The following is a 23,558-nucleotide window of genomic DNA, read 5'->3' as shown; positions in this document are numbered from 1 at the left end:
AGCGTCCCAAATCGCATACTCTCTGGGTAGGTACTTATTTTGAATAAGTAATTACTTCGCGACTACTAAAATAAGTATGTTCTAATACGTCACTGCCATTCACAAATCATCTCCCGCAGTCTCATGGTATAGTAAAGTGTCCATTGTATGCGCATTACTCTATTATGAGTACTGTGAGTTCAGACATACTGTTTTTCACCTACTATATAGTAGGGAAGTAAGCGATTTCAGATGCAGCCTAAAACAGAGCGTTCAGACAGACGTTGAAAACGGGTAAAAATAATGAGTTTTTTGCACATTGACTGTTATAAAAATATTCTAATAGACCCCATAACAAACTCATGAACCCCTAAATTAGCATAATAGGACCTTTAGCCTTTGTATTATTTCACCTAAAAAGTTAAAAATGAAAAATCTTTCATCATTTTCTCACCCTCATGTCATTCCAAACCTGTATGACTTCGGTTCTTCTGTGGAACAGCCCAGTGTATTTTTGGTGCCTAGTGACTTCTATTGTATGAAAATCACTGACTGAGACATTTCTCAGAATATCTTCTCTTATTAATACAAATATACAAATATAAAATATACAAATATAATACGAGGGTGAGCAAACAATGACAGAATTTTATTTTTAGGTTGAAGTATCAATTTTATTGGTGAAGTGTGTAATTTCTGTTTCACTGGAACAAAAATTAATTTAGAAAATATTGATTGTTTCTAAGCAGGTTTCCCAAACACTTAGACTGTACAACAGTGTCTCCCATTCTTAGGATTTTGAAAGGCATTATCTCCTCAAACTCAATACTGATGAGCCAGAATCACATGTCAGGCTGCTCAAACTATGTTATCAAGGCACCAAAGCACCAAAGAGTGTTACACTTTTTAGGAAATGCAGGAGAAAGAAGTTTATCATAAATAATACACACTTGTATGTAGGCTATATAACTTTCTTTCTTCAGTCAAAGAGAAATTAAGGTTTTTGAGTAAAACATTTCAGGATTTTTCTCCATTTAATGCAAGTAAATGGGGCTCACTTCACTGTAGTCAATTTTTTGACGGACAAAAACCCACATTTAGGCAGCTTTAAAGAGCTCCACACAACTCCAACTGACGATCATCTCTAGTGAAACGATCAGTCATTTACAAAATTATTTTTCTTCTCTGAAAATATCTGATTGTTTTGCAAGAGAAGACCCTTATTTGTTTGGCTGGGGACCTGTGAAGCCATTTGAAGCTGTCTAAATATGGATTTTGGACTGTCGCAAATAGACTATAGCTGAAAAAAAAAGAGAAAAGAAGTAATATACATCCTGGATGGCCTGAAGTAAATAATCAGGAAATGTTAGTTTTTGGTTGAATTAATCCGTTAACAGAAGTTGATAGAATATGATAATGGAAAGCACAAGTTCTGCTTACCAATAATTGCAGCACGACTCTAGATAATGACCTGTTTGTTACATATAAATTTACGGAAACAAAAAGAGCTTACCGGTGTGTCAGCTGCTATCTGTCAGTCAATGAATCATTACAGGTGTTAGATTCCCTGCTTCAGTGAAATGTCTCGTTCAGAAGCACGCTTCTCAAAATCAGTTTCAGAATGGTAATTTCAGCTTCAGATTGTAAAAGTATATATGGGCTAAATATTTGACCTCTTAAAGGTTTAAGTCATATACATTTCTGGGGGACCAAGCAGTTAAATGGGCCCTCAGGGTTAAAAGCCTCAACATATGAGAGGCAGATAAAACAAATACTTTATGGTTAAATTGTCTATAATTCCGTTGGTGTAGGTTGTGTAACTCTTTGTTATGATGATTATGAAGGTAGGTACACTGGATATGCTGCTTGGAGTTTCTGATGACCTGTCCCGACTGGACACCTATACAGAGGGGTAAGTACTGTTGCTTTAAAAATATATTTATCTCAGTATGAATGCATCATGTGTTCTTTACTGATCTATCACATTCTTCTATATTATAATGCATTCTAAGTATAATAATAGGATTACCTTTGACTCAGCTAGCATAGGTTTCTAGTTTACAACTAGTAACTTACTGTAAATTTACAGTAATATTTAACGTTTGATTCAAATAATGAAATGTTTAGTTAATGTGTCTGCCATCACCAAATGTTATTTTACCTTGTAAAACCTGATATATGAAATTATTAGATTTTTTTAAATGGAACAGTTTATTGAACCTTTAAATAAAATATATTAAAAAATATATATTTTTAAATTGCATGTTTTTTTTTAGTTTTTTTTTTAAGTATCATATTTGAGCCTTAATAGCTCATATAGAATATAGTGAGAATATGGAGCTCAAACTCTAGGGGGGAAAAACACCTCAAAATGATTTAGATTCCCAAATTTAGCAAAAATATGCAATTTGGTGTAGTTGTGGATATTTATATAGCCAAAAAATTAAGATGAAATTCTGATCATATAAAACAATGACATCTTTATACCAGTATAGCAGACTACTTTCATAAAATGCATATAAATATCAGTCGTCACTCTATATCTGTTATGGTGCAGCTGAGGCAAGGAAGGAGAAGGGAGAGGTGGATCCAGTTGCAGCACTAAAAACATAATAGCCAAGCAAACAGCAAAAATACATGGTAGAAAAAAACTGAGGCCTAAAATACACAGGCTAAAAGAAGAACCAAAAAAGACACAGGTGAACGTAATCAATTAACCAATGAGTGGCCTTAGAAACAACATGGTGTGGTTTAATTCCAGGCTGTATCACAAGTAAGAATTTCAGATTGATATAATTCAGAATATTTCATCCAGTTTATTCTTCCAGTTTATTAGTATTCCAGTTTATTTATCAGGGTCCATTACACTGACATTTGGAGGGAGGAGGAGTTGAGCTGGCCATAGGGTCTTTGCAGAGGACTAGTCTTGTTCTTGTGGCCATAATGGTTTGCTCCAAACCAAATTTAGAGTGGCATCATCTAGGTTTGGCCAACTCACAGAACTGGGCAGAGTATAACAACAAGGGAAGACCTTCTCGGGCAAAATCAATGAAGGCTGCTGCTAGATCCATGTTAGTGGTCCTGTATTCTGTTACGGTGTAGCCGAGGCAAGGAAGGAGAAGTGAGAGAGGTGGATCCAGTTGCAGCTGTACTCTTAAACTTTTATCAAACAAACTAAACAAGCATGGTATTCCGTAACACGGCGAGGCAGAAACATAATAGCTAAGCAAATAGCAGACAAAACAGGACAAAGGGTAGAACAAAACTGAGGGCTTAAATACACAGGCTAAAATAAGACACCAAACAAGGCACAGATGAACATAATCAATTAACCAATGAGTAGCCATAATAAAAAAGGAAATAATCAGGGTCATTCTTCAATTACGGTGGCAAATGTTTTTCCCCTAATTTGCGAAAGTTAAATTAACTTTAAAAAACAATGAATGATTAAATATTTGCATATTCTAGGGTGAAAACAATTTATGCACTGTTAAAAGTGTTTTTTAAAAATGCATATTTAATCGAGTTTGAGAGATTTAATTTGTAACAAAATCTCTATGTACCCGCCACAAATCTGGTATCGTGGGATGTAATTACTAAAATATAATCATTTTAAAACAAATAAAATGGTTATATTGTAATTTAGATTTAATTTAATTTAATTTAATTTAATTTAACAAAAACTATTTATTAAAGTGCCCCGATTATGCTATTTAAAGGTTCCTAATTTTGTTTTGGAGGTCTCCTACAACAGGTTTACATGCATCAAAAGTCAAAAAACGCTTTCATTTTCTCATAATCATCAATGTATGAACATCACCACATTTTTGATTCTCAAACAACTCATCGGATAAATCAGTTTCTCTAAATCCCTCCTTTCCGTGAACTTACTCTGCTCTGATTGGCCAGATGGCCCAATCTGTTATATTTGTGTTGCTTACATCGCGTGTTTCGGAAGCTAAACGCCCATTAACATAACTGAACTTCAGTTCCGTCCGGAGGCTTTCTAAAGCTCAGCGATTGTACACATTGTAAAGACAGTAATGATGACTTAGATTTTACCATATCAATCCTAGCGCGAGTCCGATGATGAAACATTGAAAGAACTAGTTATTCAACCCGAACCTCCATCGCAAGGACAACTTGAGCAGGACGTTCTCAGTGATACGCTACTCAGTTTGCTGTACATTATGAGATGTTTCAACTGTAATTCCTCACCATCAGCATTGACAAGAGTATGTCCATCAACAAACCAATGTGTATATTATTGCGGTGCACATGTGGGAACTGTCAATAATGGTGCATACGTTAGCCCTGCACTAATGTGAATGGCTGATAACATAAACGATAACATAAACAAATCTTGCTCCATCCTTTATCATTAGTATTAGTAAGAATGACAGACAATCTGTATTAATATACAGTTTTAGGTAATAGTGGCCCAAAGTTGCTTAGCAGAAGTATTTTAAGTAAGACAAAGACAGTAATAACGTGAGTTAGCTGGTTAACAGGAAACTTACATAATATAAAATACAAAACTACTTATTTTGAACACCCAGTAGAAAATATTTACTCATACTTACAGGTTGTGATTCTGAGAAGCAAGCAGGTCCAAATAAACTGGGTACTGACCCACCTTTCAAGAGCAAGCATTTTGCGAATCTTGCGTTCCGAGATTTGAGAAGCAGTCGTCAGTAAAATGACGTGTTGTGGGCAGGTCAAGTTGCTCGCTGGCGGACATCGCACAACATAGACAGGCATTATGAAAATATATCTTCTAGTGACGTAGAACCGTCACTGTCACACTCACACACCGTTTTTGACTTTGTTTTCAGTTTGCACTGTTTCCCTCATTTGTTGTCATGGTTATTAAAGGGATAGTTCACACAAAAATAAAAATTAGGGCATGATTTACTCACCCTCAAGTCATCCTTGGTGTATATGACATTCTTCTCTCATCGTAAATCGATGCGTACGGCCGTCTGTGTCACAGATCACCCTAGCCACCATCCTTTTCACTTCATTTCCCAGCACTCTCCTCGGTTCCCACCTGCACATCATTCCCAAACAATCACACCAATCCCTTTTCCTCACTATAAAGACACACGCCTCACCACAGTTCCTTGTCCGACCTTGATTGTTCATGTTCGTGTGTGTTATGTGGACTCATCTCCCTGTCTTCTGTCTCCTGTCCCCTGTCTCCTGTCTCCAGCACCTTCCTCTATCACCCTTTGGACTCCACTACCCTACTCACCTCATCACATCCTTTGTTTATCAATAGTCCATATATCTGTGTCCATATATCGTAACAGTCTGCCTGAAGCGAGTTATTTTAGTCGATAAAGTTAAATATGGATCATTTTCTTACACAAACGCATCGCTTCTCTTCAGAATGCCTTTATTAACCCCCCAGAGCTGTGTTGAGCACTTTTATCATGGATGGATGCACTTTGATGGACTTAAAAAAATATACAGCCGATCACTGCCATTATAAAGCTTGGAAGAGCTAGGCCATATAACTCCGATTGTATTCGTCTGAAAGAAGAATGTCATATACACCTAGGATGGCTTGAGGGTGAGTAAATCATGGGCTTATTTAAATTTTTTGGTGAACTATCACTTTGATTTTTTTTTTTTTCATTTGGTTCAGCTGTGTTCACCTTATTACCACCAGTACTTTTCAGTTTCTGTTCAGTTTGTCCTGCTTCGTAAATGGTATATAGTTGCTTTCAGTGTTCCTGTTGCCTGAGACTTATTTTAAAATACTCTTGTTCCTTCATCATCTTCGTGTTCGTATTTGCTACATACCGTGACAGAAGACAGGACAAAGAAAATATTTGTGGCCTTTTTTTGAAACGTTTATTTTTATCGTTTTAAGTTTGTGTTTGTTTTTCTGTTCCCGATCACCATTCATACTGGCAGTAATACAGCTGTTGTGCTTTGAACAAAAGGACAGCTCAATCAAAGTACATTATTATTAAGGAATTATATAATATTAATATTTTATATATGTATAATAAAATATAAATATTAAGGAATTTCTCAAAATCGGCAATGAAACATAATTCCTGGACGACTGCTTCTGTACTTGTCAGCCTGAACACCGATACCAGAGCACAGGTGTACTGGGAAGCACTTCGAGTGAGCTTCATAAACTTCGTTGAGTGGGTGTCGATGACGACACCAGCCCCACTGATTATCCAGTGCCCAGCCAAAACCACTCCGACTGCGAGGATCGGCAGCATGAGCCCACCACGGGGAGCAAGAGGGACTTCACCATTATGTTCGAGCCAGGGCCATCGAGAACGGCCGAGCAGAAACCGCAGCCTGAGCACCGCTAAGTGTGCGAGCCGGCTGCACCATCTGTTGCCGAGGGAATGCTAGTGGAATACGAGGGTAAGGAAGTGAGCCCCGTCCACCCTCCCGCCACTGAGAGTGAGTTCCTGGGAAGCACTTTGGAGAACTGTTTTGATTTTGTAGAGTTTATTTTTTGGCCCCATTTGCTAACATCTGAATCTGTCTGTTACTTCTCTAATTCTCTGGTCCTTCCAAACCCCCTTCTCCTACCACCTCTCCAGAATATTTCTGAGACTGCTTTATTTTTGTATTTTTTTGTATTTGTAAGCCTCTCTCCAATCCCCAGCCATGCCTGCCACCCAATCATCGCTGCCTGTCATCAGCCCTTCAGTTTCACCTCAGCCTTCTCTCAGTGGAACGGTTACACTGCTGGACAGCTGGGAGTCATCTCCTCTTGACTGTGGGGAGATCGTTGCTTCGGCCTCTGTGCGCTCCACTCCACCATGACCTGACGCCCTGACACCTACGCCTACACTCCTTCCACCCTCGACGTCAGCAGTGACCCTCGGGCATTTGGCCTCGCTTGGCTCCCTCAGTACGTCGGCTTCGCCACGGACTTGCAGGCCCTTTGCTGCCCTCCGGCCCTTCACCCCTGACCCTCCACCCCTATGGCTGTGGCTACCTCCTTCACCTCTGTCCTCGGTTGCTCCAGCTCCACCTCTGCCCTATGGATCCCTGCTTTTACCTCGGGGGGTTGTCGCTGCGGCTCCGTCGCGGTTGCCAAGGCCATCGGGGTCCCTTTGCCACCGTGGGGCGCAGTCTCAGCTGTGTCCTGGATCAGTTATCAGTTACAGTCAGTAGAATTCGAAATACAAACAAATTCAAATTTAGCTAAATTCATGACAATTTCATGTGTCACACTTTATTAGAGTCTGTAGTGTTACACTTACAGATTTTAATCACAATTTTGATACAGTTTTATTAATATTTCAAAAATCACCCCAGACGTTGAAACCATCATGATGGCAGCCAACACTTTAGAAAAGTCTAGATTTGTGCTAATTTAGTCTCAGCCTCAGATGTCACGCCCACAGACCACTGGCTAAATGTCTGATGCATATGGCATACTTAAAGGGTTAGTTCACCCAAAAATTTAAATTCTGTCAGTAATTACTCACCCTCATGTTGTTACCTCGGGGGGTTGTCGCTGCGGCTCCGTCGCGGTTGCCAAGGCCATCGGTGTCTCTTTGCCACCGTGGGACGCAGTCTCAGCTGTGGCCTGGATCAGTTATCAACAGATCAGACATTCTGAATTTAGATTTTTAAAATACATTATGGGGTTTACATTACTGGGATTTAAACCCTGCTAGTGTCTTCTGCTGGTTAGATCAGCATTAAAGAATCATATCAACTTCAAATAATATCAGATTTAAAATAAACACCAAAAATAGAGATGAAAAATGAACATAAGTAAGAAATTTACTTTTGCTATGGTTAAATAAATGTTCAGTGATATCTTCCAAAGATTTCAGAATTTTGGCGCAATTTTTTCTCTATATAGTGTTGATATGGCAACTAGTATATACATCATGCTAGCATGTGTGGAAGTATTTAAAACTAGGATGTTACAACTTGCCCCGCTCTCCCCTACTCTGAGCAGAGTTAATTTAACTCTGGGGATTTTGCTGTGTACTGCCTCAGATAGACCTAAGTGGAGACAGGCTGCATTGAAAGGCCTCTCCGACTTTGAGGAGACATTCAATCTGAGGAAAAGCGCTACAGAGGCCAAGCTATCCAAACTGCCTCAAAGTTCTTCTGCAGGTTTTGCAGCAGAGACTGCCAGAGACAGAGCGTCACAACCGACACTGCACTATTGATCCTCATCTGGCCTGATCCATGGTCTCCTGAGACTGGAGGATGCCTATTTAGGGTTTATAACCTTTTTAATAGAATATAGGTCTTGTTCTGTTAGCGCCATGTATTTAATGCAAACACAAATTCAATTAATTAATGTTTTTTATTTGCTGATTAACTAAATAATTGTCAATAATGAACTCTTGTACAAATCATCTCAACATGGAGGAAACTCTCATTCTGTGTGCTCACCTAATGTGCACCACTTTTTATTTTTTTTTTTATCTCATGCTTCACAGCCAACACAAGCAATGTCTGAAGTCTACTCTAACAAAGTTAACACTATTCAAATAATTTGCTTAAAGAAGCTTACACAAAAGTGATAATACACAACTGTTAGTTTGAGGGTTTTGTGGGCCCCCCTTCGTAACATCATCATATCTTGTTCCTACATCACAAATAAAGACTGTCTTACAAGATCAGACAGTTGTGTCCTATAGCACGTGTACCTCTGAGTGTTTGTGGGGAAATACTCAAGCTGCTGTAATACAATTATCACTGAGTCACCCAATCCAGTCGATTCCAGTTTCAGGTGCCAGCTGACATGAATCTTCCTGTCTCAGCTGCAATGTTTATGTGTTGTGGAAACTGCCCTCTCTTTTTCTCCTTTCTCTCTTACAGTCTACAATATCCATTCAAATGACTTCCAGACAAGGTTAAACTGGGTTCAGGTGCTGGGTTGAATTTTTTTGGTCATAGTTCTAAGTGTGAATAGCGGCATGATTTTAATGCTTCATTATTATCCTGACTGAGAGATATTTTTTGCCACTGCAAGATGAATGGAAATTCAATGCTAAAGGTTACAAACCGTATTGTTACATGTCCTCGTTATGATTTATGCTATATTTTTTATCTTATTTTTTTTAAAGTACACTTTATAATACTTTTAAAACATAGTACTTATTTCATATTCTTTAAAACGAATATAAGTGCAAACTGAATGTAATGTTTGCATTCAGTAAATATTTATGTTGAAAATATTATAGTTTAATTTTAATACATTTTATTTAATTAAATGCAATAAGTTGAACTTTAGATTTACTTTAGATCACACTTCACACATCACAACGGTTTATAAATTAACAATACTGATAAATGCTGTAAAACATGCTAATTCATGATACCTTGTGCCTTAACTAATGTTAAAGTATGGACCCTTATTACAAAGTGTAACCAACAATTCACTCTTAATTTCTCTTGCACCATAACACAGTGTGATGCGTCAGACGTCTCAGTGTTTGGGTGAGGTGATGGAAGAGTTCAGTGGAAAACTCCTGGAGAGCATGCTGGCCAATGGAGGTGAGTGAATGCGGAGAACACAGGCTCTGTAACGGCTAAACCTGTTCCATAAGAAAGCAGAGAAGAGCTCATTAGCACAAGGCCACCCCCTCTGAGCCAGGCCATGTTCACCAGTAGATCAAGTTACATATTACATAAACATGGCCTGATGGAAGGGTTTCGATCTGCCTTGCAATATTATTAAATTTTTGGACAGTTAATCAAAATTCTCTGTAGTACTTCACTGTTAAAAAACTGAAAATAATTATATTTTGTTTATTTTTTGCATGGGCTTTGAGTTTTACTTATATTCCAAAAGTTGAGATAATCTTTTTTTTATTTTGTGAATTTAAAAAATTATGTTTTTTCTATATTCTCACCAGAGCACAAGACTAACCAGAAAAGTCGACGGTCACCATTGAAATCGTACTGCCAGGCCATACAAGGTACGCTAACATTTGCGAGTTAACTTTCTGTGCTAATATTATATACTTATTATTAGTATACTAACCTTGTCTGTGTAAAGTTATAAGCATATTTTTCAGCCCTTGTGAAAGACGTTTGCTTAATTATATTGAATATGCACTTGTATAGTCATAAAAGTATAGTTTTTTTAAAAGTCTGTCCCATATAATAATAATAATGAAATCAAAGGCAACTTATGTGTACTGAAAGGCAGTGCATGAGGATTTAACCAGTTCATAGCTATATACACTTTGTGGATTATAGCTACACTGTGTAGATTAATGACCAGTTGTGTGTAAATGTTATTCAACAAAAATTATTAAAGGGACATATTCGGTATAGTAAGTCAAAAATCACTTTGTCTGCCTGCTTGTTGTAATTATGCTGCTGATTTGCTTACACATTGCTAGAGTGTGTAGTGTGAAACAGGCCTTCGTTTCAGATGCACTTATCCAAGAATATTCCTTTAATATATTTTGTGGTTTACTGCTTTCTGATTCAGTGTTTCCTGATGTTTCAATGGACTTGGCAACATATGTGACCAGATTTCAGTGGGACAGAGCCAAATACCCCACTGCACAGCCTATAAAGACCCTAACTGAGATCATCTCCAAAGTATACACCTTATATAAAGCATTTTGTAAAAAATAACAACTATTTGTTTCTATATTTATGTCCTGTCGGATAAATGTTTGTCTGTGTGGGTGGTTGTGTGTGTGTTAGCAAGTTTCGCAGGTGGACACTGAGTTGAAATCACGCAGGGCTGCTTACAGTCACCTTAAAGCCAGCATTCAAAGCTTTGAGCGGAAAAATGAGTGAGTTTTCATATATAGAAATAGGGCAATTTATATGGGGAGATACATAATATTGTTTAATAATGTCTATTATTATGACCTTTTTTTGCATTGTTTTCATGATTCATTACGTTTATTTTAACTAACAGGACATAGTGATAGGAAAAATGAGATTGGAGGAATATTTGGTTATGGTATTGGTATAGGTTATTGGGTTATGTATTTTGTGTTGAAGCCGTGGGAACGCTTCTGTGTGAGCCGCAGAGGCTTATTAATGTCACTTTTGGTTTGAAAGGGCCTTCGTATTTGCCAAAAATAAAAATTAGTTTTCTTAAAAAACAAACAAGCAAGCCCAGTCCAGATGAGGAAAAGTAACACAAAAGTAACGTAATACATTAAAACATTTCCATAAAAAGTAACTAAATAATGCAATTAGTTACTTTTTAGGGAGTAACACAATATTGTAATGCCTTACTTTTAAAAGTATCTTCCCCAACACTGGTCATGAAGTAGCATAGCGGGTCAATAAGTCCATAGATAGACAGCAAAAATGTGTGTCGACAAATTCTAATTGTCAAACTTAGATGAGGCAACGCAATGCCGCATCTCGTTCCCTTCTTGGGGAACTGGGTTACATAAACGTAACCTGAGACATTCCCTTCGAAGTCAAACTTCGATGCTGCGCCATGGTGTTGCCGCTATGGGAACTTAAATACAAATGTTACCACGCCCAAGTTAACAGAGACTCCCAACAATGCTGTGTATGAGGACAGACGATTGTTAAGCCCAGACTGGACTTGGGTCAACCCTGAATGACTAAAGATCCTGGGGTTAAATCTGCATCCAAACTGAAGAACCTGATGAATGTGTGCGGAGAGGACCAGCCTGCCCTAGCACAAACATCCTGTAAAGGTGCACCCCAGCAAGAGCTTTCAAGGACGCTATACTCCTAGTGGGCCCTAACCCTTAGAGGCAAAGCCATTATGCATGCCTCATAGGAGAGGGTGATGGCTTCAGTAATCCAGTGGGGGAGGGAACTTGCTACCGGCAGATATGCCTCAACTGTCTGGCAACGCACAAGAACAGAGACACCATGGTGTCCCTCCCAACCAAAGGCATGTGGATTGCGGGAATAGTGGCCACATATAAATTTAATGTAGCCAGATCCAACCCTGCTGAGAGACGTTTGTGAAACTCCAGCACTGGACCAATCAGGCAGTTAACCGGATTAACCTCACGTTGTTCACACAATGTTACAAATAGTTGCCATTTCAGGGCATACAACTTCCTAGTAGAAGGAGCTCTAGAATTGAGGATTGTCTCAGTGACCTTAGCCAAAAGACCATAATCTATTAGCTGGTACTCCTCAGGGGCCAGACCCAAAGCTTCAAGATCTCTGGCTGGGGATTAAAAATATTGTCCCCTGCACTTGAGAGAGAAGATCTATTCAGATCAGGATCTCCAAGAGGATGCTGTCCAGGAGAGACACTAGGTCCGCAAACTGGCCAGAACAGCGCAACTAGAAGGAGGTGAACTCAGTCCTGGCTGTGAACGAAGCCCGCCCTAGTGATTGATGCAGTAGACTGCCAAAGTGTTGTCTGTATGAACCAAAACATGGTAGTCCCTCAGCTTTGGAAGGAAGTGTTTCAGAGCTAGGAACTCTGCCCTCATCTCAAGGCAGTTCATGTGCCAGGAAAGATGAGGGTCCCCCCATAGACCAGGGGCTGGCTGGCCATCAAGAACCGCACCCCAGCCTGCAACAGCAACATGGTCCTAGTGTCAGGCCCCTGTTGAGGCACCCAGGCTTCTTCCAAAGTTGAAGAGCACATAGCCTGCGACACATGACTCTTAAGACTCTGCAAGGATGATTCAGAGGATGAAAACCTATGCTCTTGAGCCAGAACTGAAAATGTCTCGTGCAGCAGACCCAAATTAATAACGTTGGCTGCTGCTGCCATGAGACCTAACAGCCTGTGAATTTCTATAACAGAAAGCTCCTGACCTAGCTTGATGTCACTTACAGTGTTTAGAATCGAAACCACACGTGCAGGAGACAGATGTGGCTGCATTGTGGTCGAGTCCCACACTACCCCCAGAAAAGTAGTTCTCTGTTTGGGAGAAAGTACACTCTTTATACTGAGTGTCGCAGACTCCTCTGATTGAGCTAGTATCAGCTAAACATCTATATAGATGATTCACAGAGGAGCCAGAGCAGCATCCATGCACTAGATGAATATGCGTGGGGACAAGGCTAGGCCTAAAAGAAGAACTCTATATTGGTATGCTTCACCCCTGAAAGCAAACCAGAGAAACGTCCTGTATTCTGACCGAATCTCAATGTGAAAGTAAGCATCCCTTTAGATCTGTTATCACAAACCAATCCTCGAATTGGATTTCTGACAATATGAGTTTGAGGGTTAGCATCTTGAACCTGTATGTCAGAAGAGTATGGTTCAGGAACCTCAGATCTAAATTTGGATGCAGCCCCCCATTCTTTTTGGGCACTGCCTCTCTCTCTCTGGGAGGGGTACATATTCTATGGCCCCTTTCACCAGGAGAGAATGCAGCTCTTTTTTGAGAATTTTTTCATCTGCCATCTGGCACACCTTCATTGCTACCACACCTCTGAAACGGGGTGGATGGGAAGCAAACTGAATCTTTTAACCTTTTTTTATAGTGTTCAGGACCCACTGATAGATGTTGGGCAGAAGTTGCACTGCTGCCGCAAAGTCTGACAGATAGCATCTGTCTGTTTGAGGTGAACTGGCAGGGACCGTCTGAACTAACTGAAGGGAGGGTTCACTCATGAGAGAAGATGGGGTGAATGGCCCATCAGACGCCTCCACCTCCTGAATCACCAAAGGTGGCGGGAAAAGTAGAGACGCACCTTGAAAACCTGGAAAAAATCTGGCACACAATGTTGTCCTTGCAATGTGGTCTTTGAAGGTCAGCTAGTCATCAAAGATATTTACTGTACTGTATTTACTGCATTGCCGAACAGGCCAGAGGGCAAGATCAGGGCGTCAAGGAGAAATGGCTTGTCTTTTCTTTTCTTTCCATAAGGTTGAGCCACAGATGCTGCTTTTGATCGCAAAACGTAAAGTTTCTTAGGAGGTGGCAAAACACAAAATGCAAGGGCATTGACTTATAAATTTTCCTTCCATCTCATATTTTTATATGTCCTTTTTCAGTGTTCCGTACAATTCCCTACCTTAATGTCAAAGAGTAAAATAAGGTTCTTAGTTTTTAAATGTGACCTAGAGATTCAAAGAAAGTTTAATAACCATTGCTACTGCTGTACCTAACCAGGGGAAGCTTGCAGACCCGTTCATTGACCAGTATTGTGAAGAAGGAGGACTTGGTTTTGAATTCAGAGTACCTCACAACACTACTAGTTGTGGTGCCCAGGTCAGTGTGAACTCTGAGAGTAGATAGCTCATGTATTACCCATCAAGAATTTTTCTGAATGTATTTGTAAATGTATCTCTATAGGACGGCATATGCACTATGGGAGAAGACATATGAGTCGATGTCTAAGTTTGTTGTTCCTCGTTCCAGCCGGTTCGTCCCATGCATGTTTGTGAAGAATTTATATTTAATGGAAAACCTGAAAATATAAATTAATTGTTTTAATATATTAATTACGATGATTGGTATATTACAAATTGATGTCTGCCACAGTAAACTCTATAAGATGTTATTTAGCATTCATGAATGATTGAAAAAGTTGTTGAAAAGTCATGAGAATTCATTGCTCAAAACTGCTACCCCTGTTGTTTTGACAGGAAGTTGGTTGAGGATGCAGATGCAGGGATTTTCACAGTAACACTGTTTAAGAGTGTCATCAGTGAATTCAAAGCCCATGCCAAAATTCACAAGTAAGCATACTTTCAAAGTGTTACTACACTCCCTTGTGAAAAATTTGGCAAAAAAGAGTGCTTATTACCTAATAAAATAATTTAATAAATAGTGTTTTCGGGCACTTAACTGCATGACCATTACATTTAAATGAAAATGTATTACAGTTTAAAGGTAACACTTTATTTTAGTGTCCTTAGGGCCAGATGTACTGACAGCTTGAGCCAGCGCAATCCCTCTTTTGGCGTTAAACAACTGATAAATAAAATAAGCGCTGAAAAGACGTGGACATGGTTATGTTTGCAGCTGACCTTATTGCATATATGCATTTGTAGGAGTTTCCTTTCAGGAATCAAAATTTATGGGAGGAGAATATTTAAATGAATCATGCAAGCTGATTTACTAAGGTTGCGCTAGTAAATTTTCTGGCATTTGCACCATTATTTAATGACCAAAAAAGCATGTCTCAAACCAGACAGTTGTTCTCCTTTATAGGTTCACTTGACGCTGCGTAGCGATGACGCAATGGGAACGCCCTTAGGGCGGTGCAGATTGTCTGAACCCGTATAGAATCACGCCAATTCATTGGCCTGATGGCACGGGCGCCTCCTCAGCGGCGCTACGTCACTCATCCTTTAAATAGTGAACGCGCCATCTGCTCCTCAGATTTTCTTCTTCAGAAGAAGCGATTCTTCTGGCCCGTGAACTAGTTCACTTTTTGGATTCTGCATTTGGATTTTTGGATTTGGATTCTGTCTTGTGCTTCAGCGACCGCACTCTGTGGAACTTCGTTCTCCTCTCGGTGAAGCACTATGGATTTGCGTTGTTGCCAGCCTCCGTGCTCTTGCTTCATTACAAGCGACGACCCGCACGGTAAGTGTGTGAAATGTCTTGGCATAGCACATGCTCGCAAGGCTATCTTTGGCCCTTCTAGCTGCAAGTCTTGTGAGAAGTTTAGACTAAAAACTCTCCGCGCTAGACTTGCCTGCTTTGATAAAGATATCCAGTCCGCTCTCCCCCACCGTGCTGCTGTTAATGACGAGGCCCACGCCCTTCATGAAGCCAAGGCCTGGGGATCGAACGTCGAGCTCGAGGCGTTAGAAAGTGAGCAGGCCTGCTATTTCCTCTCTCACTCTCTCTCGCCCGGGTGTGTGCGCCGTGCCGATTCTCTGGTGGAGTTTATTCACGACTATTTATGCCCCAATCCATTCCAGTGGTTGAGGGCACGTTGGCCATACACCTTTGGCCTTCGTCCACTCCTTCCTGGAAGTCTCGCCCTCTTCTTCCGTCGAAGCCCTGCAGGACCATGTCCGCCCTCGTGGGAAAATCTTACACGACGGCTGGCCAGGCAGGTATGGCGCTCCATACCATGGCGATTCTCCAGGCCTACCAAGTGGAAGTCCATAAGGAAATGGTTGAGGACTGGGTCCTCACGTCACAAGCGGTCAAAGAGCTCCGCAGAGCTACCGACCTCGGTTGGATGCACCATGGCGGGTTTGGTGGCTGTCGAGCGCCACCTATGGCTGAATCTCACTGAGATTCATGAGAAAGAAAGGTCTTCATATTGGACGCCCCATCTCCCAGTCAGGCTTGTTTGGAGAGGCGGTTAATTCAGTGGTTGACAAATTCCGAACTGCTAGGACTGCTAGCTTCCCCCATCTCAGAAGGGAGGGACAGACCACTGAAGCGTATCTGTTACCCCTCAAGATGCTCTCCGGATCAAAATCTGTCATACCCCCCGTCATGCGCGCTTGGGGATGCAGAGTCAGCCTACCAAAACCATCTTCCTGTATTGAAGGATGGAGACGCTCAAGGCTATCTCCCCTCAAAGCATCTTCTCGCTCGAGCTGTTTCACCCACGGAAGGAGAAGCATCTGGCTTTCTCCTCGTGTTGAATGCTCCAGGCCCCCCTATGCTAGACCCCAGAATGAGAGAGACCTCGATGACCCCTGTGGGCCAATCTTCACAGACAAAGGACGCCTCAGGCCCTCCTTCGGCTGTTTTAGCTCTGTGCCCACCACCTCTCGCTGGCAGTCACTTACAGAGTCTGGTGGTGAGGCCCCTCCTAGGGCCCATTCCCGTGCAGCACTTGTCTCACCACCTAGCAGCGTGGAGACTTCTGCCAGATGTGTCTTTAACTCCCTGGGAGTTCCTTTGGAGGATATTTGTGTGGCGACAGGTTGGTCCTCTCCGCACACTTGTATTAGGTTTTATAACTTGGATTTAGATGCGGCCCCTGGTTCCCGGGTTCTTTCTGTATGAACTGGAACCGCCTAGGTCCTGGTTGAGTCTGGTCTGGCAAAAAAAAAAAAAAGTTATAGGTATGTTCCTTGTTGGGCCTGATCCGGCAGCGCTTAGCTTGGCGTGTGTAGTATATCGTTCCCATTGTGTCATCGCTACACAGCGTTGAGTGAGCCTATATGAAAGAGAACCTCTCAGGTTACTTGCGTAACCCATGTTCTCTGAAATAGGGAACGAGACGCTGCGTTCGCTGCCAAGCTCCTCTTGCTGCCTAGGGGCTTCTTCTTCATTGTTGGAAAATCTGAGGAGCAGATGGCGCGTTCACTATATAAAGGGTGAGTGACGTGGCACCGTTGAGGAGGCGCCCGCACCATCAGGTGTGATTCTATACGGGTTCAGACAATCTGCAACGCCCTGAGGGCGTTCCCATTGCGTCATCGCTATGCAGCGTCTCGATCCCTATTCAGAGAACAGTAGACGTTTGCGTTGCTCTTGGTAGATTGCGTTGGTCATTATGGAAATTATCTGGCTTTGTTCTTTAATTTGCACGTCATCAGTAGATCAGCAGCAGAACTTTCCACTCCCATTGGCACTTATTTGGAATTGCACTCTCATGATAATTTGCCCTGTTTAGTCAATCTGGTCCTTATTGTTTCTCTGTTGGCCAACAGGTTTACAGTGCGGGAATACAATTCGGATGAGGCTGAGAAGCAAAAGCAGGAGATAAGCCGTCTTGCAGTGGATAAGAAGGAACTGTATGTAAGTAAAACAAGAACAAATGTAGGGTGGGCCATGCTTTTGTCCATGGGAATTGATTGGATGGCTGGATGACTGTGGTTTGCTATTGGTTGATCTCATGTGAGTGACAGGTTGCCCAACCTTGCGCCAGTTAACAGGTCATCAAAGAAGAGAAGAGCTGTTGCTGCAAGAGGAAGTTATTTTGATTTAAGATCATTCATGATATGAATTTAAAAAATATGTGCATGGATAAATCATACTGCAATACTGCAATATTCCATAAAAAACAAGAAGAGTCAAATTTTAAGCACTGATTATTAAGACAAAACAGACCACTGAATTGACCACTGCATCAGTGATCTTGATTAATATCTTCAACTTGTTCACCTGTGTTTGGCAACCTCAGTTGATTTTGGGATAGTGAGAGATTTAATTTGATAAAATACAGATAAAGAAGAGGAAAACAATTGAAATGCTATGATTATTTTCAAGACTAATGGCAGGTAAAAGATTTATCACATGTCTCAAAAATCAATGCAACAATAATAGGGTGCTTATTTGTCCCAGCAGAGAACATTTGTGTGTTGGCTGAAGGTGAACTTTAGTGAGATCTTTGTGGCCTGGATTCATGTCAAGGTCCTTCGGATATTTGTTGAGTCAGTTCTCAGGTAAAAGAACCTCTTGAACAAGCAATGAATCAAAAATATAAACCGATCAACACACTCATTACAGTTTCTCTGCTGTTGGTTAGGTACGGTCTGCCGGTCAGTTTCCAGGCTGTTTTGCTACAGCCCAGGAAGAATAGTATGAAGCAGCTTAGGCAGCAACTCAACTCTATATTCAAACACCTCGACCCAACGGCTGTGACTGGTAAACAAGATGTAAGATTTTTCTCTCTCTCATTCTGTACCTGAATTTCCACAGCCACTCATAGTTAAAAGATTAGTTCACACAAAAATTGATATAAGGCAATATTTGCGATTATAATTGCGTTTGTTGCTTGACAAAAAAACAACAACAACACATTACATTTTTTTTTTTGGCAGAATACACAGACATTTTAGAATGACCATCAAAATATCACAATCTGTCAGCTGTATTGAGTGCTTGACGCAGGAGAAAATAACAAAAACAATTTAATTTAAGTCTTTAATTAATAATCTGGTTTCACTTTATTTTGATGGTCCCTTTAATACATTCTGCTGACTGTAAGTAACATTAACATTAGAGTGTTAGTAGAGTATTAGTAGACTGTGGACATGTAGTTGCAAAGTTACTTGTAGTCAACAGAATGTTCAAAAGGGACCATAAAAAAAAACAGTGCAGGCGAAAGGCAGGAACTGAGTGGCACTGGTGGCAGGAGAGACCAGGGCAGTGATGACAGAGGGAGGAGTCAAGAAGGAGACAGAAGCAGGAGGACCCAGGCAGGGATCCAAAGTGCAGCCAGGATGATGGCCCATCGGAATCGAGGGAGGGAGGAACCACGGAAGAGATTTGGCTGATGACACCAGGGGGACGTCTGATGTAGATAGAGCCACTGGAAGAGGAGACCAGGGTGCAGATGGAGAGCTGACAAAACCGGGCGACACCGATAGTCCTGGAGGTCTAGGCAGGGCTGCAGTGACAAGCATCTGAGGTGAAGCCAGGGTGCCAGAGGACTGAAGTGCCGGTCTGACCGAGGACCAAAACGGAGCCGGAGCCCCAGTGGAGGGTGGAAATGGTGAAGTGGTGGAGGGACGAAGCGTTGCTGATGGCCTGTAAGTCCATGGTGCAGGCAGAGCAACATCTGACCAAGGTGGAGCCGGAGGAACGAGGGGGCCCAGTGGAGTCGTAAGGACGATGGTCCCAGGTGGAGCTGAGGGAGAGAGGAGCCAAGACGGAGCCAACAGGTTGACGGGGTGAAATGGAGTGACGGGATTGACGGCTGGAGGCAGAGCCAGGGGATCTTCTTGACTGGGCTGGAGACAGGAAGAACCGAGGCAAATCAACACAATAGAGTGGTGTCAGAGAAGGAGCTTAGGAACTGAAGGGAACCAGCGGAGGCTTGGCAGAGGAACTGCCTGACCTTGGAAGAGGAGGTGGGAGAGGAAGGCTGGATGGGAACTCTGGAGACACAGGAGATTTTGAGATGGGCGGAACCAGCAGAGACACAGGAGATTAATATAAATATTCTCTTCCAAATCCAACAAATGTCGAGAGGTCAGCAGCAGCTCATCCTCAGAAGTGCAAGTGTGGGTGGGGTCTTCCTTCATTCCCTCGCACTCCACTAATACTCCCACGGTGGCACATGTTGTTGCCAGCTCACACACCTGGTCAGGCATTTCGGAATGCTTGGGCTCCGGCTGAATCCTCTTACCTGCCACTAGCTTGTGCATCATGGCAGGCTCAAGCTCACTGTCTGCGGTGGGCTCTGGTGTCATGTCCGTGCAGCGAGGTGAATGACTAGCTGGGCTCTGGGTCCGGAGTGGGGCTGATGAAGTCCTGCCCTTGGCTGATGGTGAAGGCAGATCCAATATTCATCAGCACATACTCCAGCACAGCACAAGTCAAGTCAAGTCACCTTTATTTATGAAGTCACCTTCAACCTTTGCGCAAACCTCTGTGCAAACACAGACATTGCGCACATGCGTATCATGTGTTCAGTCCATAGGTATGCGCGTTTGAATATATAAATGTGCGCAGGCGTGTAGTCCTTCTTTACAAATCAACCCTCAACAAACTACTTGTCTGGCCTTAAAAATGTATAATACAGAATTATTTATCGCGTCCACGTAGCCACTTGGTGACTCTGTACAGATAAAATAACGTTTTATCTGTACAGAGGTAAAGGGAAGGGAAGGAGGCCTTCAGAGGGGAGAGCCTAGTTGACACTTCAGGACTGCGTTGTCGTCATGTCCAGGCGCTGGCCCTTCATCAGATCTGGAGTGTGTGTTTGAGTGTGTGTGTGAGAGCACAAAGAGGAACATACACATTGCACTGAGAAAGATGCTCTTTATGGCCAGATGATGTAGTTACCCATGTGACTTTTTATTTCTTCTGTGGAGCACTAAAGGAGAAATTCAGAAGAATTATAGGCCTTTTACTTGCTTTTACAATGAAAGGGAAATAAAATGTTCAAGCTTCAAAAATGACACAGTGACACCTTACTCAATAATATAACTTTAGTCCACATGGCTTTATTCCAAGTGTTCTAAATCCATACATTATATTTGTGTGAAGAACAGACTGAAATTTAAGTTATTTTGGTTTTAACAATTTCTTGAACTGCCCACTAACATTTAGCTATGTTTCCATCCAAGGATTTGTTTGCGATTTTTGGGATATGGCGGCAAGGAATACAATCTTAAATTGTGCTTGAAAATCATATGCACTCAAATGAGGTGGATCTTTTTTTTTTTTTTTTTTTTTTTGGTAAGAAATCATGCGCACAAATAAATGTTTTTTAAAATTTGTGGCAGTGCAAAGTGACAGTGCATTCACGCTATGTCAGAATTAGCGTAATTACACTTACAGAATTCATAATTACAACTTGTAAACACTTTAAACTCTTTTCTGAGAGATCCAACTTGTACTATGTATTCAGTGTACCATCTGACCACTGCAGATTCATTTTGGTGTTGTTAGTATTGCCATAATAATGCATAATTCCAAATCTGAGGTCCAGGTCCAGCTCTGTAGAATGTCACATGTTGTCATCTCGTTATTGCGGTAATTACAACATGGTGTGAATGCAGCATTTGACTCAACAGATGTATTTGAATAACTGAACTGGTCAGCGGACCAGTCTCATTTTACACCATCTCAAATGTTGTTTTAGTCATTCTGAAATGCCTGAGCCAAAGTTTGTCATTAAAATTATTTTCTGTAATCACCTAGAACTCTCACATGATTGCATTCCCAAACATCAGGCATCCAAACGCAAGATAACATGACATGTCAGTTACCTAGGAAGTGAAGATTTTGTTCTCTAGAACACATGGGATGATGGGATGAAACACGTCTGCTTTATTCGCAGCTGTTTTAGTGCAGTTTCATTTGCAACTTCGGATGGAAACATAGCTAGTGTGTAATTAAATGAGGACTTTAAAGATGAATAATGTTTTGCATTCTGTTGTGATGGTTTTGCTGTCACTCTTCTTAGGTGGGGCTTGAAATCCCAGACGGAAGCACCGGTCAGCAGGAATATTACACCTTCATTTGTTATCCTATCAAAATTAATTTGGTGGATCCAAGTTAGTACTAAATCATGAAATGAACTCAGGAATTTTTGAAGTTATTTGGCACTCATGTTTCTGTTTCTGTTTTGCATCTTGCATATTAAAATAAACCCTGACAAACTGATGAAATACATGTCTACTGAGTTTTTGTACTTTTTTATTTTAAACAGGAGGACTGTGTGAAGTTTTGAAATTAATTTAAGGAACCTTCAACCAACTGCAAGTTCCCATGTTATCCGTAAAGAGTTTAGTATTCTTATGATTGGTGCGTGTGTAGCAGAGGAAAGCTAGTTAGACCTGTGCTGTAAAACTCACTCCCTTGGCCTCAAGAGGTGCGCTTGAGACACAGTTTCGAATCCTGCTTGGTACAAAATTACCGACAGGCTCACTGGAAAACCGTCCCTCGACCTACATTTTTGCAAAACTTAAAAAATGTACATATACCAGTCCCACAAGGATTTGTTGATTTTTTTTCTTTGGTGATTTTTTGTGATCAAAATGACTGATTTTGTGCCGGCAATTTCCATAAATGTGCAAAAATTTACTTTTTTATTTATAACCAGGATACCACATTTACCATATTGTGTATTATATTAAAAGATGCGCAACAGTCATAATACATGACACAAATGACAAACAAAATGCATAAATCTTCTTTTTGTTTTGTTTTTCACACAGACCACTCACTGACATAACATGAGTGTGAAAATAATTATTTGTTTGTTTTTTGTTTGTTTACTTTTATTGTCCCCCTTGGGGGAAACTAGTTTTGCAGCAAACGGGTAACAGACATACAGACAATACATAAAAAAAAAACACTATACATAATACACATTGCACACATCATAGTTAATATATATATATAAAAAACACAAAATCACCTCCTATGAAGAGTTCAATAGACCAATAGCTGAAAAAAAAAACCCCAAAAAAACCCACATAATTCGTTTTGTTCTGCCACCCGGCATCCTAAACCGACACTCAGAAGGCAACAATTGAAATTCTTTAAATATGGGATGATCAAAATTTTGTCAAATTGAATGTGCGTTATTCAAAACCTGTCTATGATAAATATCAATAGGCTGGATTTGACTTTCCCCTGTAACTTTTCCTGCAACCTTAACCGGACTATTTAGCCTATTTTCTGTAATGTGTTACAATTTTAATTCAATTAGGGATAATTCAATTAGATAATTATAATTATTATTATTTTTTTTTCTCTCGATTATTTTGTTGTGAAATGGCGAATTATGCAGGATTGCAAAAATGTAGTTTATTTTGAATTGTATTCAGCGTTTGGGGAATCGTGGAAAACTGGAGGGACTGATAGACATACAAATCAAAGCAGTTTACAGATGAAATTAACACGTGTGGCAATGGCAGTGCAACACCAACAACTTTTATTTCTTTTCACACTAATTATAATCACAGGGGCAGGTTATTGATTAATAAAGACAACATGGCTATTTGCACATTACTATATGTCATGAGCTCAAAACACTTTTACCATAGTACATGATTTGTAAATATGTGTCCTAATCCCAACACTAACCCTTATCCTACCATCAGCCTACTATACTTATACGGTCACATAATTCGATGGGTCACAGAATTTGGTCTGACACCGAAAACACGAGTCACAATAAAAGAGCTCAAACACTTGTAGAAGTAAGTTGAGTGAGAAGTAATGGTATGGTTGCTTCAACAAATGTGTTTTATCTCACGTTTGCTTTTGTCAAAACTATCTATCGGTTAGGTTTAGTGTGGGGTATGCATA

The 23,558-nt window shown here is 40.8% G+C and overlaps 1 protein-coding gene across 2 annotated transcripts; it reads left to right on the top strand.

Annotated features, from left to right (window-relative positions):
• Positions 1-21,801, top strand: atp6v1c2 (ATPase H+ transporting V1 subunit C2; the record flags this gene model as incomplete). Of its 2 annotated transcripts, none has more annotated exons than XM_079852697.1 (13): positions 1-30; positions 1,828-1,891; positions 9,404-9,489; positions 9,852-9,914; positions 10,436-10,548; positions 10,657-10,748; positions 14,037-14,135; positions 14,220-14,288; positions 14,513-14,605; positions 17,498-17,585; positions 18,135-18,232; positions 18,316-18,445; positions 21,706-21,801. In XM_079852697.1, the coding sequence occupies exons 2-13, from the start codon at positions 1,839-1,841 to the stop codon at positions 21,799-21,801; spliced, it is 1,080 nt and encodes a 359-aa protein (XP_079708823.1). In that variant the 5' UTR covers positions 1-30; positions 1,828-1,838. The 2 variants fall into 2 exon arrangements, with proteins under 2 accessions (XP_079708823.1, XP_079708822.1); XM_079852696.1 differs by having other exon boundaries at positions 18,132-18,232.
• Positions 21,802-23,558: the final 1,757 nt, after the last annotated feature.

The sequence above is a fragment of the Squalius cephalus genome, assembly GCF_949319135.1.
Source record: "Squalius cephalus genome assembly, chromosome: 20".
Taxonomy (NCBI): Eukaryota; Metazoa; Chordata; class Actinopteri; order Cypriniformes; family Leuciscidae; genus Squalius; species Squalius cephalus.
This window is presented reverse-complemented; position numbering and strand designations above follow the sequence as displayed.